Here is an 18,468-nt window from a genome sequence, read left to right on the forward strand (position 1 = left end):
TGTCTAGGACTGATTCTAAAATGTTGTCTGAATTCAATTCCTTGGCAGTGAAGGGTATAATTGATGAGATGGAAATCTTTTTTTTTTTTTTTTGTGACGTCTGTCCCACTGCCCATCCACGTAAGAGTCTAGGGCAGTGGTGGCAAACCTATAGCACAGGTGCCAGAGGTGGCACTCAGAGCCCTTTCTGTGGGCACCCATGCCTTCACCTCAAGGCTTCTGCCTGCGGTCCAAGATAAGGACATGCTATGCTCAGTGCTATTTTAAAGCGATACCTCCTTGGCTGCCAGGGCTACACAAGAAGCAAGAAGGTGTGGAGAGAGATGGATTACCTTTGGAGCTCCTGCTCTGGGTCCCCTTAATCTTCCTCTTCTGGAAGGAAGCTATAATCCAAATTTCTCCATCTTCTTTCTATTGTATTGAAACTTGTATTGAAACCAATACGATTGAAACTTGTGATACAGCTGGGATCAATAGGCTACTGCTTAAATTGTCTGGTTGGCACTTTGCGACATAAAAGAAGGTTTTGGTTGTAGATTGGGCACTCTGTCTCTAAAAGGTTCGCCATCACTGGTCTAGGGGCATCTTCATATCTATTTCCATTGTTTTGTTTTTATAAATGTCCTTACATCAATTGTTTAAGACACATTTGCATATATTCATATATAATTTTATCAACTATTTTAATAGGTGTTGCCATTTTTCTAAACCCAGGAAATATAATTCTGTTCTAAGTTTGGTTGTGTGTAGAGGACACTGCCAGATCTCCATACCAAAGAAAGTATAATAACTCAATACTACATCTCTGGCAGATAGAAGAAAGAAAGGTGGAGCCTATGAAACGCAAATAACTATTGTCACAAGCAGTACTCCGCACTAAGAGGAGAGATTGGATTGGCTGGTCTGAATTGTTTTCTATTGTACATCTTAAACAAAGGCTTTTTACTATAAGACAGAACCTGCAGCTTCTCATCTATATTAAGACCTCTTGGCAGGAACCAAGCCTTTATTGTATTACCCAACATGCACCAGTCATTTAAGACCGTTTGAAGCTTATACTGGCGTTCCAACATACAAGCGATAACCATACCTGATGATCTGTGTTGTGCCTCAGCTTTCCTCTGCCCATGCACCCAAGGCAAATGGTAGCGGTAGATTTTAATTTAGTTGTTTTACTTTGAAAAGTAGTAGTCTTACAATTATTACAGGCTCCACACCGATAAAACCCAACTCAAGGCAGTCATCTATGATACTCTAGGATGCCGGAGTCGAGAGGAACTCACCACATAATACAAATTATTAAATACCAATGATTAAATACAGGCAGTCCCCTACTTAAGAACACTCGAATTACATACGACCCATAGTCACAAACGGACCACTGGATATTGTTAATTTATTGTACTTTAGTCCTAGACTACAATAAACAGCTGTAACAGTTATCACAGGTGTCTGTACTGAAGCTTTATTGTTAATCCTTGTAGCCTAGGACTAAAGTACAGTAAATTACCAACATCCAGAGGTCCGTTTGTAACTAGGGGTCGTATGTAAGTCGAGTGTTCTTAAGTAGGGGATCGCCTGTATATGGATTTTTTTTAGATACATTTGCTCAAGGTTTGTTTAAACAAGTGTATGCAACACCTATCAAGCTATATTTAAGATATACTAATGGTATATTATATTTGCTTACCTCTGTATTGTTTATCAGAAGGCTACAAGTCACCAAGTAGGAAGAGCTGAACAGAGTATATAAATAATTTTGATATTAAAGATTTCTATGCTTCTATGCTAGGAAGGTCCTAATCAGTAAATAAAAGCCTTAAGGGGCTTGACCCAAGATGATGTAATTCCCTAACCACTGAATGACATTGTCTGATCATCGGGAACTATTTCCAAGGAATAACTCTTATATTTGGTACAACACCTGTAACAGTGTATACAGATGTACTACTTCTACTATATTTCAATATGCATTATATATGTATTATATATAGCGCAGGGCTGTCAAACTCAATTTCACTGAGGGTCATATCAGCCCTAACTGTCAAAGGGCCGATGTTACTTGTATAAATGTAAAATTTTTCTTTTCATCAGAAACACTCCTTTTCCAACTTAGTAGTAATATTCTTTACTCAATCAAAAAACATATCCCAATTCACACAATGGCTGTGCCGTTCTCAACCATCTATCAATTCCCCCTTTCCCCAGCACCTTATGTCCAACCAATCATTCCCACCATTTCCAGTAACATTCATGGAGTGTGGTGGGGGCACTAGCAAACACCTTAGGCCAGCGTGTCAGCATTATGTGCGAAAGCCATAGAGGGTCCTAGAGGGTCTGTTTCAATCATGGTTGTAGTGGCACCACATGCAAAAGCTGAATCAGACCTGGTTCATGGTATACTGCAGCAAAATCTAAGCAGAATATTTATATGATGACTGGCTCAATAACCTCTGGTATGTTGATTTATAAAATGTCTTTGCCATGCTTCTAAATAATTCCAATGCTTTTTAATTGTTTCCTCAACATTACCTGGCTCCCTGCCAGCAGGGGTCAGTTCAAATTCCATGAGTCATCTTCTCTGTAATGCCTCCTCCTCACTCATCGCCCTCTTTCCCCCTTAGAACTCTTACTACCCCCACGTTAGTCAGCTAACCGCCACAAGCAATTCTCATTTGAAATACCCCTCCCTGGACTCACCACACACTGGAGGCAGGGAGACAGGTAACATTAAAGAAACAATTAAAAAGCATTGCCGTTATTCATATTCATGACAAAGGCATTTTTAAAATCAACATGCTAGAGGCTATTGAAACCTATCATCATGTAAAAATGGCCTTCCTAATGACAAGTTCACTTTAAGAAAATTTTATGAAACAATATTAATCAACAATAAATGCTTTCACTGTGATAACAGAATAAAGTGGAATTCTTCAGACTTGTGGTTGGAAACAAGAGGACAAAAACATGTTGGTTTCAGGAACAGTATGGAGAAGTTAGAAATCAAGGTACTTCAGGCATGCAGAGCATTGCGTGTCAGAGCAGATCGTAGAGCACTACATGAAAAAGTAAGTATTTCTTGACTAGACTCATGTTTGTTGCTCGATTTACTGGTTAAACAGAGAATTGACTACAGAAACAAGTGTTCCTAAAAAACTTAAAAAATAATTTTCCAACATTCTCATTAAATATTTCACTTTAAATCTTTACAGATTCTAAAACTCAGGATATAGATTCTAGTTACATTTCCATATGGTTTAGTACAGCATTCACTTCCATATGCAACCTAACAACCATCATACAGCAGAAAGTATAGAGATTACACCATGGTAACTATTAGTGTCTTCTATTTAGTTAATGGATTAGCTTGCTGGCCTTCAGCTCATTTGGTATTGCAATTCAAACATTTTGGTATTTAAAGGGAACAAAATAAAGGTCCTTATTGGCAGGGGTTTAGTGTTAAATCGCCCTTTATGATTTTTCTCCCTTGGTGAAATAAAACCCAAACGTTATATTCACCTCGTCCCCAAGGGTGGGGGCTAGAGGCACAGCAGAGAGGAACTCAGCGCAGAGTCAGACAGAAAAACAAGATGTCTGCCGACCCTAAACTCAGAAGATCCAGGGTCGGGTCTAGGGGCAACCAAAATTGTGTAAAGCAGGACTGATAGACAGTTTGGAATCATATCTGTGAAATGCTGTATTTTTGTTAATAACATTGAATTATAGAATGTGTTATCTTTTATCCTGAGTACATTTAAGAAACTTGTCTTTGTGGGAATACCTTTTTAAGGCCAATCAAAGAAGAATCTACACTATGTTTCTGCTAGTAATTTTTTTATTCACTGAAAGTATGTGTTTATATGATGTACATGTTTTGATTGTGTGTATTAATCTGTGATATACACATACATATCATACATTGTGATTTTTCTATTGCATGTAGGCTGAGGAAAAATCCAGAAAGAATAAAGAATTCAGAGAGTTATGTTCAAGACGTGCACCCATGTTCTGGATACCCCTCAGGCCACACTGTGTGTGGGAAAGAATGTCTGTTGTGTTGGTCTGCACTGTCTTGGGGAATCCCAAACCAACTGTCCAGTGGTAAGGCAGAGTTATCTATGTAGCTTATTTAGTAGCACCAACATTCTACAATGGTGAATCCGCTCCTGCTCAAAGCAACACACAACAGAGTATTCAGTGGATGCCCACTCAGACTTGGAGCACATACAATACTCTATTATTCCCCATGCTAACATTCAGTGCTAGCAGGCAACCAAACTAGCCAATAAATCAGTTGCTGCCTATTCATTTTAATGTTAGATTAATATTGCAGATTAAAGGTAATTCTATAACAAGTAACTACCAATTTGCTAACTAACTTGCTGATCAGTGGAGATCTCAGTGCTGAGACCCCCGCAGATCACGAGAACGAGTGGTCCGACCGACCGCTCGCAGCTACTTAGACTAATGGAGCAGCCGGCCGCGCATGACTTTCTGCTCCATTAATCTCTATGGAGCTGACGGAAAAGAACGGTCATGCATGGACATCTGCTCCATTAGTCTGAGGAGCGGCAAGGGGTCCGTCAGAAATGCGGTCGGTTGGAAATGCCATTTTTGTTTTTTGCGTTTCCATTTTTCACTCCCCATCTTTAAAAATCCATAACTTTTTAATTTTTCTGTTTATGGAGCTAAAGGAGGGCTCGTTTTACTTGTTAGTGACAACATTTCATATTCCTTTCCGTGCAATGGGAAACTGGAAAAAAATGTTTAAATGCAATTAAATTCTAGAAAAAAACTGCATTTTCACCATTTTCTTATGGACACAGGTTTTACAGTTTGTACTGTGCACTCCAAATTTTCCATCTACATTACTTTATGGTGTTACTAAATGGCGAAAAAGTTTTGGACATTTGGACGCCATTTCACCACTGGGAATAACCATGTTGATAGATCCGGACTTTTAGGACACAGCTAGACCTAACATGTTTATAATTTTATTTGTATTTTTACTACAGTATTGCAGTATATGAAGAATTTGCTAGGCATCTATAACACTATGGGGCAGATTTATCAAGCTGTCTGAAAGTCAGAATATTTCTAGTTCCCATGGCAACCAATCACAGCTCAGCTTTCATTTAACCAGTGATCATGAATATTTTAAAGGGAAAGCTGTGATTGGTTGCCATGGGCAACTAGAAATATTCTGACTTTCAGACAGCTTTATAAATCTGCCCCTATGTCTTTTGCACAGTGTTATAGATCCTGCCAATGACAGATCCTGGATACAGACTCCACGCTGCCATGGGAACGTATCATTGCTCCCCGATGACGTCACAGGCAGCAACGATCTAACCCAGCACATACATGTACATCCTAATGCGTTAAGGGGTTAATAAATAATATTCAATATATGTATTTTATATACCTAAATCAATAAAATCGAATCTTTAATGCCCTTGTTTCCACTACATAACTCCAAATATAACAATATAGCAGACATAACTAAGGTTTATGAGCCTTTTCATAAATTTGGTGCAAAACATGTACATAAAATGCACAGGGCTATAAAAAGAACTTTACATAGGTGGCATTTTTTTTTATAAATACTCATGTCTATTTAGAAGCTTTTAGCAACTTACATTTTTTGGGTGTCAGGTAAGAACAGAATTTGCCAGAAGGATAGCTTGTGGTATACAGGTGGAATTATTCTCTTCTCAAGAAAACAAGCATATCTTCATTCCAACATAAAACTGTTGGCATGTTGTGTATAATGTTGTGACAGACATAATTAAGGTATGTTACAAATCACATAGAATTTCTCTAGAATATGCTGCCAGCACATTTTACTGCATGCTGGAGGTGGCAAACTCCCTTCAGCATACATTGTCTAATGTATACATTTGGTTCATGGACTCGGATGTATAAAATTAATGGAGGTAGATCCAGTGGCAGGTTCATTTAATGTATTATAGCTCTATGATCTTTTTAAATAAAACTGTTAGTGGCCCAGAACTTTATAAAAACTATAATCTGATCTATATGCAAATTTAGAGCCTATGGGGCGTGGCGAAGCTTCTCGGAAGAGTAGGAGCTATGTCTACTCCACCCACCAGTACATTTTTTCAATCGCTACTACCAAGAAGTCGTCAGCGTGCAACTGCAATGCACACATCTGAGAAGCCGGAGTTCTGCGCATGCACAGTAGCTCTGGCTTTGCATAGACTATGCAGAGTGCAACAACGATCTGTACACTGAAGACTTCTTGGTAGGAGGGATGGAAAGAGGCTACTGGGGCGTGGAGAAGCTATAGCTCCTAATTCCATTGCTGCACCCTGTCAAGTCATCTGTGATTGCCGTAACAGTAGGTTTTTAACATACGGTAATATAAAAACCCATTAAAAATTACAAACCCTAAATAAGTTTGGTTTATCATGAAAGCTGTAAAAACCAAACAGTTAGAAAATTGTGTTTTAATTTCTCAACTTCACCTCATTTGGAATTTTTTGTTTAGCTTCACAGTACATTGAACAGAATACTAAATCGTTCCACTCAGAAGTGCAATTTTTAAAACAGAATACAAGCTTCATGAAACACCGCGGTAGAGTAAATATGTAAACGTTAAGGATTTTGGAATGCAACAAGAATATGATGTATGGTGTATCACGGATGGCCTTTTTCACAGAGAGCTATTAAAGTGAGAGGTCAGGAGGGTGCTGAAGCACATATGGTAGGGGCCCTAGAGCAAGTTGGCCTAACTTGATTCAACAGAGACACATTTTCAGGAGAAATTCTGGGTGGTACTGGGAGTCGACTGTGTTAGGCAAGACACTAGGCAGTGTAGGAAGCCAGTGTTCAGATATTTTGGAAGTTGCTACCAAAGATCAGCTGACTGGCTGTTATCCTTTTGAGGTTTAGCCTTTAAAGAGTTAGCACCTTTAAGCTAGATTTCTGGTTCCAGAATGCAGTTACCTTCACAAGATGTCTTTTGAAGTCACTCCTGAAGGCAATCCCTACTAGGATATAATGACATTAAAGGGAATAGAGTTTCTCTGCTTGAGAATTTTCTTAATGATTTTTCAGAATATACAGTCCCTCCCATGATCTTTGGCCACCATTGTATTACATCATGGACAACTAGACATATAAGAGGACACCATGACATTCTAAAGTGTCAACTACAGGGAACTAATAACTTTATTTTTTAAATGATTTTTCAATCACATAAGATTGTGGTATATTCCAAGAATATGTCATCGCTAATACTCCTCACAATCTAAAAAAAAAAAATGTCTACAAGCCAACTCCGACAAATCAGAAACCAGCACCATTTCTTACTTATTAATCATAATTTAAGATGAGAAATCCCTCTCAGTGGGGAATATCTCTTTTGCTAGAAGAGCACATAGAAATATATTATATACCGGTAGTTTTAAAAGTAACAGTGAAGTTCTGCTACACATCAGTTGTATAAAACAGTGATACTCATCTTTATGTGCCCTTTGTAACTTCCTTACTTGGGGAACAAGTATAAAAAGTATTCCTTATGTGCAGTAACTCAAGAATAAAGTCCAACCTCGCCCTTAGGCTACTTTCACATGAAAGTGTAAAAACAGCCATGTGCAATCCGTACCATACTGTTGAGGTACAGCTCGCATAAGGCTCCATGCATTTCAGTGGGCAATACGTCCATTCATTTTGAAGGACATACCGTATATTCCGGCGTATATGACGACTTTTGAAGACAGAAAAATCTTCTGTCTAGTCTGGGGTCGTCTTATACGCCGGTAATCACGACCGCATGGAGGGCTCACGAGCCCACTCCATAGCCGGTAAGTCTTTGCTAGCACCGATCGCAAGTGTTTTCACAGTGATGGCTGACGGCAAAGCTGCCGGCAGCCTCAAAAAGATAGCGGCGCATGGGCGCCGCCATCTTACCTGGGATCGCCGCTCCCCGTGACGTCATTGGGGGCGGCGATCCGTCTCCATGGTAGTCTCGCATCTTCCGAAGACCCGAGGCTATTTCGTTTTAACCCCTTCATTACAATGTGCTGATAGCACATTGTAATGAATGAGGAGGAAAATCCCCATATACTGCCATACTGTAGTATGGCAGAATATGATAGGATCGATCAGACAACCTAGGGTTAAAGTACCCTAGGGAGTCTGAAAAATAGTAAAAATAAAAAAATAAAAAGTTAAAAAAAAAAAATTATAATAAAAAAACCTAAAATTTCAAATCACCCCCCTTTCCCTAGAACTGATATAAATAAAAATAAACAGTAAAAATCATAAACACATCAGGTATCGATCTATCAAAATATGATAACGGTTTTTCAATGCGTTTAACCTTGTAACGGAAAATAGCGCCCAAAGTCTAAAATGGCACTTTTTTGACATTTTGAAAAATATAAAAAAATCTATAAAAAGTGATCAAAAGGTCGTATAGTCCTAAAAATGATATCATTGAAAATATTATCAAATTTCACAAAAAATGACACCACCCACAGCTCCGTACACCAAAGTATAAAAAAGTTATTAGCGCTAGAAGTTGGCAAAATCAAAAAAAAAATTTTTGTACAGGAGGTTTTCATTTTTGTAAATGTATGATAACATTATAAAACCTATACAAATTTGGTATCCCCTTAATCGTACCGACCCAAAGAATAAAGTAGACATGTCATTTGGGGTGCTCAGTGAAAGACGTAATATCCAAGCTCACAAGAAAATGGCGCAAATGCGGTTTTTCACCATTTTCATTGCATTTGGAATTTTTTTCCCGCTTCTGAGTACATGGCATGGAATATTTAATAAAATAAAAATTTAAGGTACAGTATGGTAACATTTACAGTAAAATGGACGATGGTAATGTTGTTGTTGTTGTATGCCTTATGTTTATGAGCGACAGTTTTCCTGCTATATACCTGCTTGTCATAAGAATTTAAATTAAAAAAAGGACCATGTTAAATTCAAATCAGTTTTTTAAAAAATTTTTACCGGTGTTTTGTATGCGTTGGAAAAGGGGTAGTCTTATACGGCGAATATATCTTAAACTCTATATTTTAACAGGAAAGTAGGGGGGTCGTCTTATACACCAGGTCGTCTTATATGCCGGAATATACGGTATTTCCCACAACACCGTATCGGGGAAAAAGATAAAGCTCACTCTATCTTTCTCCGTTAGTATGGCCGCTCCGCACTTCTCCCCTGAACAGGGCAGGCTGTATGCATGACCGGGCGTGCATACGTTCATGTAAAAGGTCGTACTGGTAACATGGTTTTGTCCCACTTAAAGTATTTTATAACTGTCTCTAGTAATTCTTTTTACCCTCTGGTAAGCACACTTTCCTGTGTAAATCTTGCTGTATCTACAGGTTTAAGAATGGGCAACTTATTGAAGTAAAAACTTCACCCCCTGGAAAATATAGAATCCTCAATGAATTTGGCACTCTTAGCTTGGAGATCCGAAGGTAAAGTTAATCCTTTTATTTAATAATTTCAGTAGAGTTTGGATACCAGTCGGAAAAATTGTAAAACCAAAAAGCTGAGCGGCTAGAGAGAACATCCAACTGAAAATGTTTTGTGGAACCATGGCCCCCAGCCACAAGCAATATTAAATCAGCCTTTATCAGCCATACACAACATGTTTTTGACCTCACATGTATATGGTGCTGAATTTTAGACTCAAGGGTAATAATTCTTGTGGGAGATATAGAAACACTTAGAGGTTCTATGTCAGTTATTAGTATATCTCCCTTGAGATTGTTGCTGCTCCTTATACGTAACTTGTATTGTTGGTGCTATCATCATTACTTACCACCTCTGAGTTGTCAGGCAAATGTATCTGCTCTGGCTGCAAACTTAAGGGTTAATGGCCCACATTTATTAAAAATAGTGCAAACAGTGTGCTACATATGCATGAATTGCGGCGCCCGTTCTTCATGATTTGTGGTGCTCTCTGCACTGCTCCAACAGAGTGAAACTTTTATTGGTGCACCTTAAATGTTTCTCACAGTCCGGAACAACCCTTTCCCTGCAGAATTTTTTGTCACGTCAGTTATAGTGCAGCCTCAAATGTGCCGCGGACACTTTATTAATACATATGCAAGAATTTTGCACTGAAAAGAACGTGAAAAGTCAGACACAAAACTGGTGCAGGGGCTTTAATAAATGTGGGCCACTGTGTGCACCATTTGTCTTGTCAATTAACTGTTTTACACCAAATGTTATTTAACGCATCTTCTCCTACGGGAAATAAATAACTTAGCCTCTAGTGGCCTACAAATGTGGCCACTAAAGTTTATCAATTAACTGTGTTTAACTTCTGCTTGTGTAACCTACTTATTCTATGTGTTATGCCCTGATCTAAAGCTTACTCACATAATACACAAACTCTGCCTGTCCTTTGGCTTGTCCACTGACCACTTCCCTGCCTGTCCCTCGGTGCCACACATGGCATCTCACTGAACAGAGACAACTGTAATCTGGAGATCTCCTGAACTGAGTTAAGGGTGAAAATCAGGGAACCACTTAGACAATGGCCTATACATAAATTATTGAAATATGATGCAAAGTAGGCTACTGTATATGGAAATCAATGGTTACATTTGTATCAGTATTGATTTGCCTTCTACTATTTTTCCATTTTGTACCATATGTTCTTGTTTGCTGCCTTCAGAAAAATTCCTATTTGAAATTAGTTTATAAAGCATATTGGGCTACCATGGTTTCTGAGAATTTTAGTTTTTATCAGTAAGTATAAGTCACTGTTTACAAGAAAACAAGAAGGGAAGGGATTAGTTTTAGGATTATTTTTTTAAAATGCTTCCAAATAACCCTTATAAGACCCAGTTCACATCAGCTGTAAACATAGAATAAGGGTGGACTTGCATTGCGTTTTTTTTCACATCAGTGATTTTTCACTGAACCCATTTTGGCTAATGGACGCATACAGATTGGTTTTCTCTTCTTGTCTTCAGTGATTTTTCACTTACTGAACGATTCTTTCCAATGGGTTTTTCACACTTCAGTTTTTTTTCACTCATCAGTGGTCGGTTTAGAACTTGTTCTTTTTGTGCTCGCTGCCAACATTGGATCCGTGGAAAAAACTGAAATGTAAAAAGGCCAATTGAAATAATGGTTCACTAAGGTGAAAACTAACTGAAGCCAGGAAGAGAAAACCAATCTGTATGTGTCCATAAGCCAAAATGGGTTCAGTCAACGATGTGAAAACCACCCTAATAATGAAAACTGCAGCTTGTACACAGGTGTTGTGTATTCACACTGTATATTGATTCTTTTGCTCTATGTAACACTGCAGTATTTTGCTGTTTATTGCCATCTAGTGGCCAAACCTAGGAATTGATCATATGAACCTACTATAAAGCTCTGTATAGTCACACACTTGAAATAATTATATCATAACTTTTACAAGATCCTTATGTTATCTTTACTCAGAACCAGAGTTACATGATTAGATTTAATGATGCATTTACCTTAAGACACATGGAAATCACATAATGAATTACAAACCAATGTGACTTTCTAAACAGTGTACTAGATCTATCATGTTGTCATCTGAGCCTCACAATTGCAGCCATATGGAAAGCATACTAGGGTAAAAAGGTCTTGTAAGATACCACAAGAATATGACAATACATGTAAGGATATGCAGAAAAGATGCAGAAGTACAAACAATGGACGTTAAACAGAGATTCAGAAAAATAACATAAAAGGTAGTTCAAAATCAAAAAATTTAGTATTTTCTACAGTATACAGTGAGAATTTTAGCAGAATAATGGTAATACTCTTCAAAGATTGACCAACATTGTACCAGAATAACACTTTCAGGTCTACCCTGAACATAGAGGTTAAATGTGTAGCTTAGAAATTCAAATACTGGATATATTAGAATTCTGGTCCCAGTGATCTAGTGGGACTGATCACCACATTATCTTCCCTAACTCAGGTAATCCAAATATTTAGGCCCTCATTCGCACTCAGGATTCCTTTAATTGCATATTAAACTGCATACTTCCTGCATGAAGTGGGAGGAATAGGCCATTATTTGTACAATATTTATATGTCAAGGGTTAAAATGTTATTTACATTATATTTGTAACTAATTGTAATCTTCCTAATGTTTTCTAAGGCGTAGCAGATATTAGTAAGTTGGTCTTTGGTCTCTGTCTTGAGATTTGTGCTTTGAGTGTGTTTGTGCTGGAGACATTTGGAGACAAATGGAGACATTTTCCAGTGAAGCTGACCACTGGTCCAAACAGAGGTTCCTTCAAGCCAATCACTATTGATACCACTACAGCAAGCCAATCTAAAGCCCTGCTAGGCCTCTAATGGTAGATGTTCATAGCAAGCTTGTTACATGTTGCTGTTCAGATCTCTATTCTACCCAGTGTGCTCCTGACCTGCCGCTACAATCATGGAACTACATCATAACAGCTAAGGGGGGGAATGCCACTGGGGGAAACCTTCACACCTGCGTTGGCTCCACCTCTTGCTTCTCTCCTTGCAGGCCCAAATGGGTGTGGATCAGGGGCGTAACTTGAGGGGGTGCAGAGGATGTGGTCACAACCGGGCCAAAGAGGCTTTGGGGGCCCATAAGGTCTCGCGTTCCCATATGAGGAGACTAGTACTATGAACCATACATTATAGTCAGGGGGGCCTGGCACAGACTTTGCACTGGGGCCCATCAGTGTCAAGTTACGCCACTGGTGTTACGCCACTGGTGTGGCTGCATATTGCACAATCCAGGCTTCTGTGACACCAGCAGTCAAGCTGCCATACAGCCAGCCTAGTCTCCAGTGGCCCCTACATGCTGTCAGCTCCAGTTGCACAGTCACTAAAAAACATGGCATTAGATATTGATGTTGTATTCTAAGGAAAATCCATTTAATCCCAAAGTATAAGCAAGTGCCAAATACACTGTTCTCTATTGTCCTCTACTACAATTATCCTTGTACTCTTCTTCATTAATAATTCTGTTTACATCTCCTTAACAGATGCTCTATGGAAGATTCGGCTGACTACAGTGTTGTAGCTACAAATAGCTTTGGGCAGGCCACCTCCTTTGCTAATGTTCTTGTTAAACGTAAGTAATTTTATTTCCCAGTAATTGAATTAGCTACCTAGTATTTAAGTGAAAGGGAGATGAGCTGTGGTAACTTTATTTGGCCACTACACAGAGAACGAAGCTGAGTTTCTACTTCCGTACTTTGTGGTAGTTTTGGCACCAGAAGACATTTGGTTTGTGGGGGTGCAGAGTGTGCTAGGCCACAAGGACTTCACAGTGATGGCAGCATCCTCCCTCATGCGATTGCTGCGGCCACTGGTTGGCTCTGCCAGTGTCAACAGAGCACTTGAGGGCCCTGTTACAATAAAGAGGATCTGGAGCAAAGTAAGTACACCCAGTCCCCAGGTTATGTACAATATAGGCTCTATAGGTTTGTTCTTTTTTTTAAAAAAGTGGATTCTTGTGAATCCATTAAGTGAGTAACTAGTATACAACCTAGGAAACCTTCGCCGGTGAGGCATTCTTAAAGAACAAAACATCAAAGGAATAACAGAAAGGGCCTTGAGCAAATTTTACTTTGTGACCATATGTCCCAGAGTGAGCAGAAAGCACTATATTTGTTATTTTCTATCGCTTTTGCTTTTCAGTGTGCATATGTTCTGTTAATTTGTGTTATCACTTGCCCAATATTGGGGAATCCAGTGTCCTTCCAGAGTCTGGTGATTGCTAGCTTTGTGCCATTAAGATGTGAGATGCTATTTTCCCTTTCTTAAGGGGGAGATCATTTAGATCCATCAAGAGTAAAGCTGGGGCTGCAGTGAAAGGAATGTTTGTACTGCTCATGTTCTTGATTACAGGTGGTCCCCTACTTAAATACACCCGACTTACAGACAACCCCTAGTTACAAACGTACCTCTGGATACTGTTAAATTACTGTACTTTATCCTTAGGCTACAATAAATAGCTATAATTGTTAACAAAGGTGTCTGCAATTAAGCTTTATTATTATTAATCCTGGCTCTTATGACAATCCAACATTTTTAAAATCCAATTGTCACAGAGACTAAAAAAAATTCTGTCTGGGGTATGTCATATCTTGTATGTAACCTGGGGACTGCCTATATTTTTTAAGCTTCCTGCCAGAGATGTTTGATTTTGGGGCAGGACCATAGGACATTTACCAATGTGCTTTTTGTAGTGTATATTTTGTATAATCGGAATGGTGTAAAATACCATCTCATATGGGATAGCCTCCAATTCTGTAGAGTGTGCTAGTGATATGGCGTTTCACCATTGTTTGATAGAGAAGGATAAATCCAACTCCTTTTCCCAGCATGTGCGGAAGTTTATTAAGTTCCTCTTTGTTATTTATTTGTGTATAGAAGAAGGAGGTTCCTTTTTTACGGGTGGGCTTATCTTGTATAGCACATGCTTGTTTATTGATGGTAGTGTGGTTTTGTGTGTGGACATTAATTTCACTTTGGGAAATTTTAAATTTGTCTGATAGGGAGGTAAAGGAAGTGATGTCTTTGTTTGTTATTTGGTCATCTAAATTTGTTACGTTCTGGGAATGCCAACCCCGTAAGTTTATGGTTTGTATGCTATGTTCAAGGAAAGAAATTGGTATCTTTATTAGCGGTTAATGTGTTATTTCTTTAGAGTTAGACAGTATTAATACTTTCCAAGCTTGTTCTGTGGCTGACATGGTACTTAATTTGGGAGGTTGGGATTGGATCTTCCATAATAAGTAGATTAAGCAGGTTTTTAAAGGTATGTTATTGTTACAGTGTCTTTCTATGGAATACCACTTATAGCCTAAGTTATCTAGCCACCAGGTTTTGGCTTGGTTTAGTATAGTAGCCATATAATTATCTTTTAAATCTGGGACTTCCAGTCCACCTGCTAGTTTGGATTTGGTCAGAGTGTTAAGGGATACTCTTAGTTTGCTGTCTCCAGCAGTTTCTTTGCTATACCCATGGCTCTATACTTGCTGGACTCCTGCCTTTTCTGGTTACTCTTATGAACCGTACATTTGTAAACAAGATATGGAGTGGGAGAAGGAGTGGAAGGTCATGTGACACTGCTCTCTGTGTGTATAGCAGAGCTGATCGTGTTTAGTGTTGTGGATACAGATGTCTCAAGATCTCCCCTGCCTCCTGTCAGTCTCTCCATCCCAGTCTGTGATTCTACAGAACTTTTTCTCTCTCTTCACCTCATACTCCACCCCCTCTCCAACCTTGTACTTAAAACTTTGTGCACAATACAGAGGAGCTATTATCCATTTGTGTTCAAATATCACAGACTATACACTTCATGTAACTTTTTACTATAACTTATTACATATTTAATTTTCTATTATTTAATGAAAGGTGCCAAGCTAGTCACCATATACATCCTGTATGTACAATAGCTAGTGTCCAGTGGACTTAGAGAACACAAGGTATCGTGGGAACTGTGGGCAGGGTGAATTGGACACAAGGCAGATACAGGCAGATGTTAATCTCCGCCCACTTCACCTCTGCCATAACTTTTGAAAGAAAGGGACAAGTAACACAAGAAGGGCATTGTTCAGGTTGTTTTTAAAGGGGTATCACATATGACAATTTGGTAAAATAATTATAAATTCAGGGTTATCCTTTAAGGCTATCTGAAGCTTTAAGGGGTTTTCCCATGAAAGAAAATTTTCAAATTTCAATCCCTTAGTAATGTTAACACAATAAAGATAATTTGTAACCCTTTACTTTACAATTTTACTCAGCTGTATTGCTGTTGTAGCTCCTATCACTCCCCAGGCTGGTCAGTGCAAAATTCCAGGGTGTGGGCGGGGCTTCTCTGTGCAGACACATTTTTATCCATCTAGTTCTGTGGCTTGACAATGTGGTTAGATTATCAGGGTAAAAGGTTTATATACAGTTTCATTTACCTTCTGAACATTGTATTAGTTTCTGACAACATAGAAAAAGAGATCAGAGATGATAAAATCCATGAGATGTCTATTACATACAATGACACAGTTAGCTCTCCTACTCTTCTGCTATTCCACAACACACTACTAGATCTGCTGTGCCTTTCTCCCCCTTCCCAGATAAAGAACTTATCTGTCTGTAGCTTTACACTCCTCACGCTGCTACCGGCAGGAATTCAGTGTCTGTGAATCAGTGAGAGCTTCATCCTGGAATGCAAGTGGAGGGGCTAGAGTGCATGAAGCAGAGAGAGAAACAGAAATCTCAGCTTAACGGCCAACAGACAGAAAACCAAGAAGTTATAGGGTGGTGTCTAGGGGCAACTGAAATTGTGTATGCCAGGACTGAAAAGACAGGTTGGTCTTATCTGTGAAATGACCAATGCTGTGAAATTTTTGTTAGTAACAGTAAATTAGAGAATGTATTATTTTGTTATCCTGAGTACATTTAAGAAACTTGTCTTTGTGGGAATACCCCTTTAACCTTGTAGTTTAAATATCCAAAATAATTCTCTGTTATTTAGCAATTTATTTAACTTTATGAACGGAATGGAGGTGTCTGGATAGGCTTCGCTTTTGGAAGCCTATTTGTAATAAGGGACTAGATATAGGAAAGACAAACAAGACAGTGAGCCCTGTCATCTGCCTCCTTGCCATGACATATTTTTATGCATTTTGAGGGGACTTTTTAAAAAGATACCAGACAGAAAGTAGACCATAAGAGCATGTATTAAAGTGCCAAAGCCACTTTAATGAATCTGATGGGCAGCAGTGCTCCAAAAATAGACATAGAATATAGGACTGTCCCAAGGAGCCTGCCTAATGATAAATAACCCCCTATGTCTCCACTACAAAACCTAAACTTCTAGTATTTTTTCAGGCTCAGCCAAAGGGGAGTGGTTTTAATATTATGTACACCATGTATGTTGGTTGTATATGGCACAGAAACACATTGGCCCACATTTACTAAAAACAGTGCAAACTGCACTATGTTGAATGTATTATGCAGAGTGCGCCAGATTCAGGATTTCTGGCGTACATTCTTCATTAATCTGGCTCCCTCTGCACTGCTCCGACAGTGTTTGATTTGGGCAATGTGGGGGGACTGGTTGACCTTTGATGACCTCTGGAAACTTTTATTAATATCTTAAAAATGATAGCTGCACAAACGAAATTTTCTGCTGCACAAACCAGCACAAACGTTTGACACCAATTTTGTTTGATTTCCCACTTCACTTAGGTCGCGCACAGTCCGCCAGCAAGCATCTTAGTAAATGTGGACCATTGTGTGTTTAATCAATTATCCTAAGCTTTCTCTACACCTCCAGCCCTATTTATAGTTCCAGTTAAACTCTTGCACTGGGCGACGGATTCAGATCCACTAGACATATCTATATCTGCTTGTACATAGTGCTTAAAGGGGTATTCCAGGAATCAGCATAATTTATATACAATTGGGTCCTTAAAATATAAGCTTATGTGTAATTAGTTGTTATTAGAGATGAGCGAACATGCTCGTCCGAGCTTGATGCTCGGTCGAGCATTAGGGTACTCGAAACTGCTCGTTACTCGGACGAATACTTCGCCCGCTCGAGAAAATGGCAGCTCCCGCCGTTTTGCTTTTTGGCGGCCAGAAACAGAGCCAATCACAAGCCAGGAGACTCTGCACTCCACCCAGCATGACGTGGTACCCTTACACGTCGATAGCAGTGGTTGGCTGGCCAGATCAGGTGACCCTGGGATAGACTAGCCGCTGGCCGCGCTGCTCGGATCATTCTGTCTCTGGATGCCGCTAGGGAGAGAGCTGCTGCTGCTCAGGGAAAGCGTTAGGGTGTTCTATTAGCTTACTGTTAGGCAGGAGTGATTCTCAAAGAACCCAACAGCCCTTCTTAGGGCTACAATAACGTTCTACTTTTTTTATTTTAATTTGCATCTTTTACCATTTTGTGAGGAATTAGCAGGGGGACTTGCTACCGTTGTGTTTAGCTCTTAGTGGCACACATATCCATAGCAAAGACCGAAGTGGGAAAATTCAGTAGGGGTTGGATTTCTATTAGGCAATAACTCAGTGTCATCTCATCTGGCATAGTACTGTGCTTCCTTTGATACTTGGCTAGAAAATAGCCATAGGAGAATACAAACAGCTTCTTGAAGCCTACAGTAGCGTTCTATATATTTGATTTCTGGTTGATCTGCTGGTGGCTGTAGTTTCTGCAGTGCATGTACTTGCCAATTCTGAGCAATTTGTAGTGAGACTTGCGACCGCTGTGTTCTGCGCTTAGTGGCGCACATATCCATAGCAAAGGCTGAAGTGGCAAAATTCAGTAGGGGTTGGATTTCTATTAGGCAATAACTCAGTGTCATCTCATCTGGCATAGTACTGTGCTTCCTTTGATACTTGGCTAGAAAATAGCCATAGGAGAATACAAACAGCTTCTTGAAGCCTACAGTAGCGTTCTATATATTTGATTTCTGGTTGATC

At 39.2% G+C, this 18,468-nt stretch overlaps 1 protein-coding gene across 2 annotated transcripts in view; it reads left to right on the forward strand.

Annotated features, from left to right (window-relative positions):
• Positions 1-18,468, forward strand: part of MYOM3 (myomesin 3) — an 84,757-nt gene that overhangs the window by 8,528 nt on the left and 57,761 nt on the right. For both annotated transcript variants that reach the window (XM_072136696.1, XM_072136697.1), the window contains exons 4-7: positions 2,918-3,068; positions 3,944-4,101; positions 9,372-9,467; positions 13,014-13,102. In XM_072136696.1, coding sequence (XP_071992797.1) covers positions 2,918-3,068; positions 3,944-4,101; positions 9,372-9,467; positions 13,014-13,102 — 494 coding nt within the window. The remainder of the gene's footprint in view (positions 1-2,917; positions 3,069-3,943; positions 4,102-9,371; positions 9,468-13,013; positions 13,103-18,468) is intronic.

This window comes from Engystomops pustulosus, chromosome 2 (assembly GCF_040894005.1).
Source record: "Engystomops pustulosus chromosome 2, aEngPut4.maternal, whole genome shotgun sequence".
Classification (NCBI taxonomy): Eukaryota; Metazoa; Chordata; class Amphibia; order Anura; family Leptodactylidae; genus Engystomops; species Engystomops pustulosus.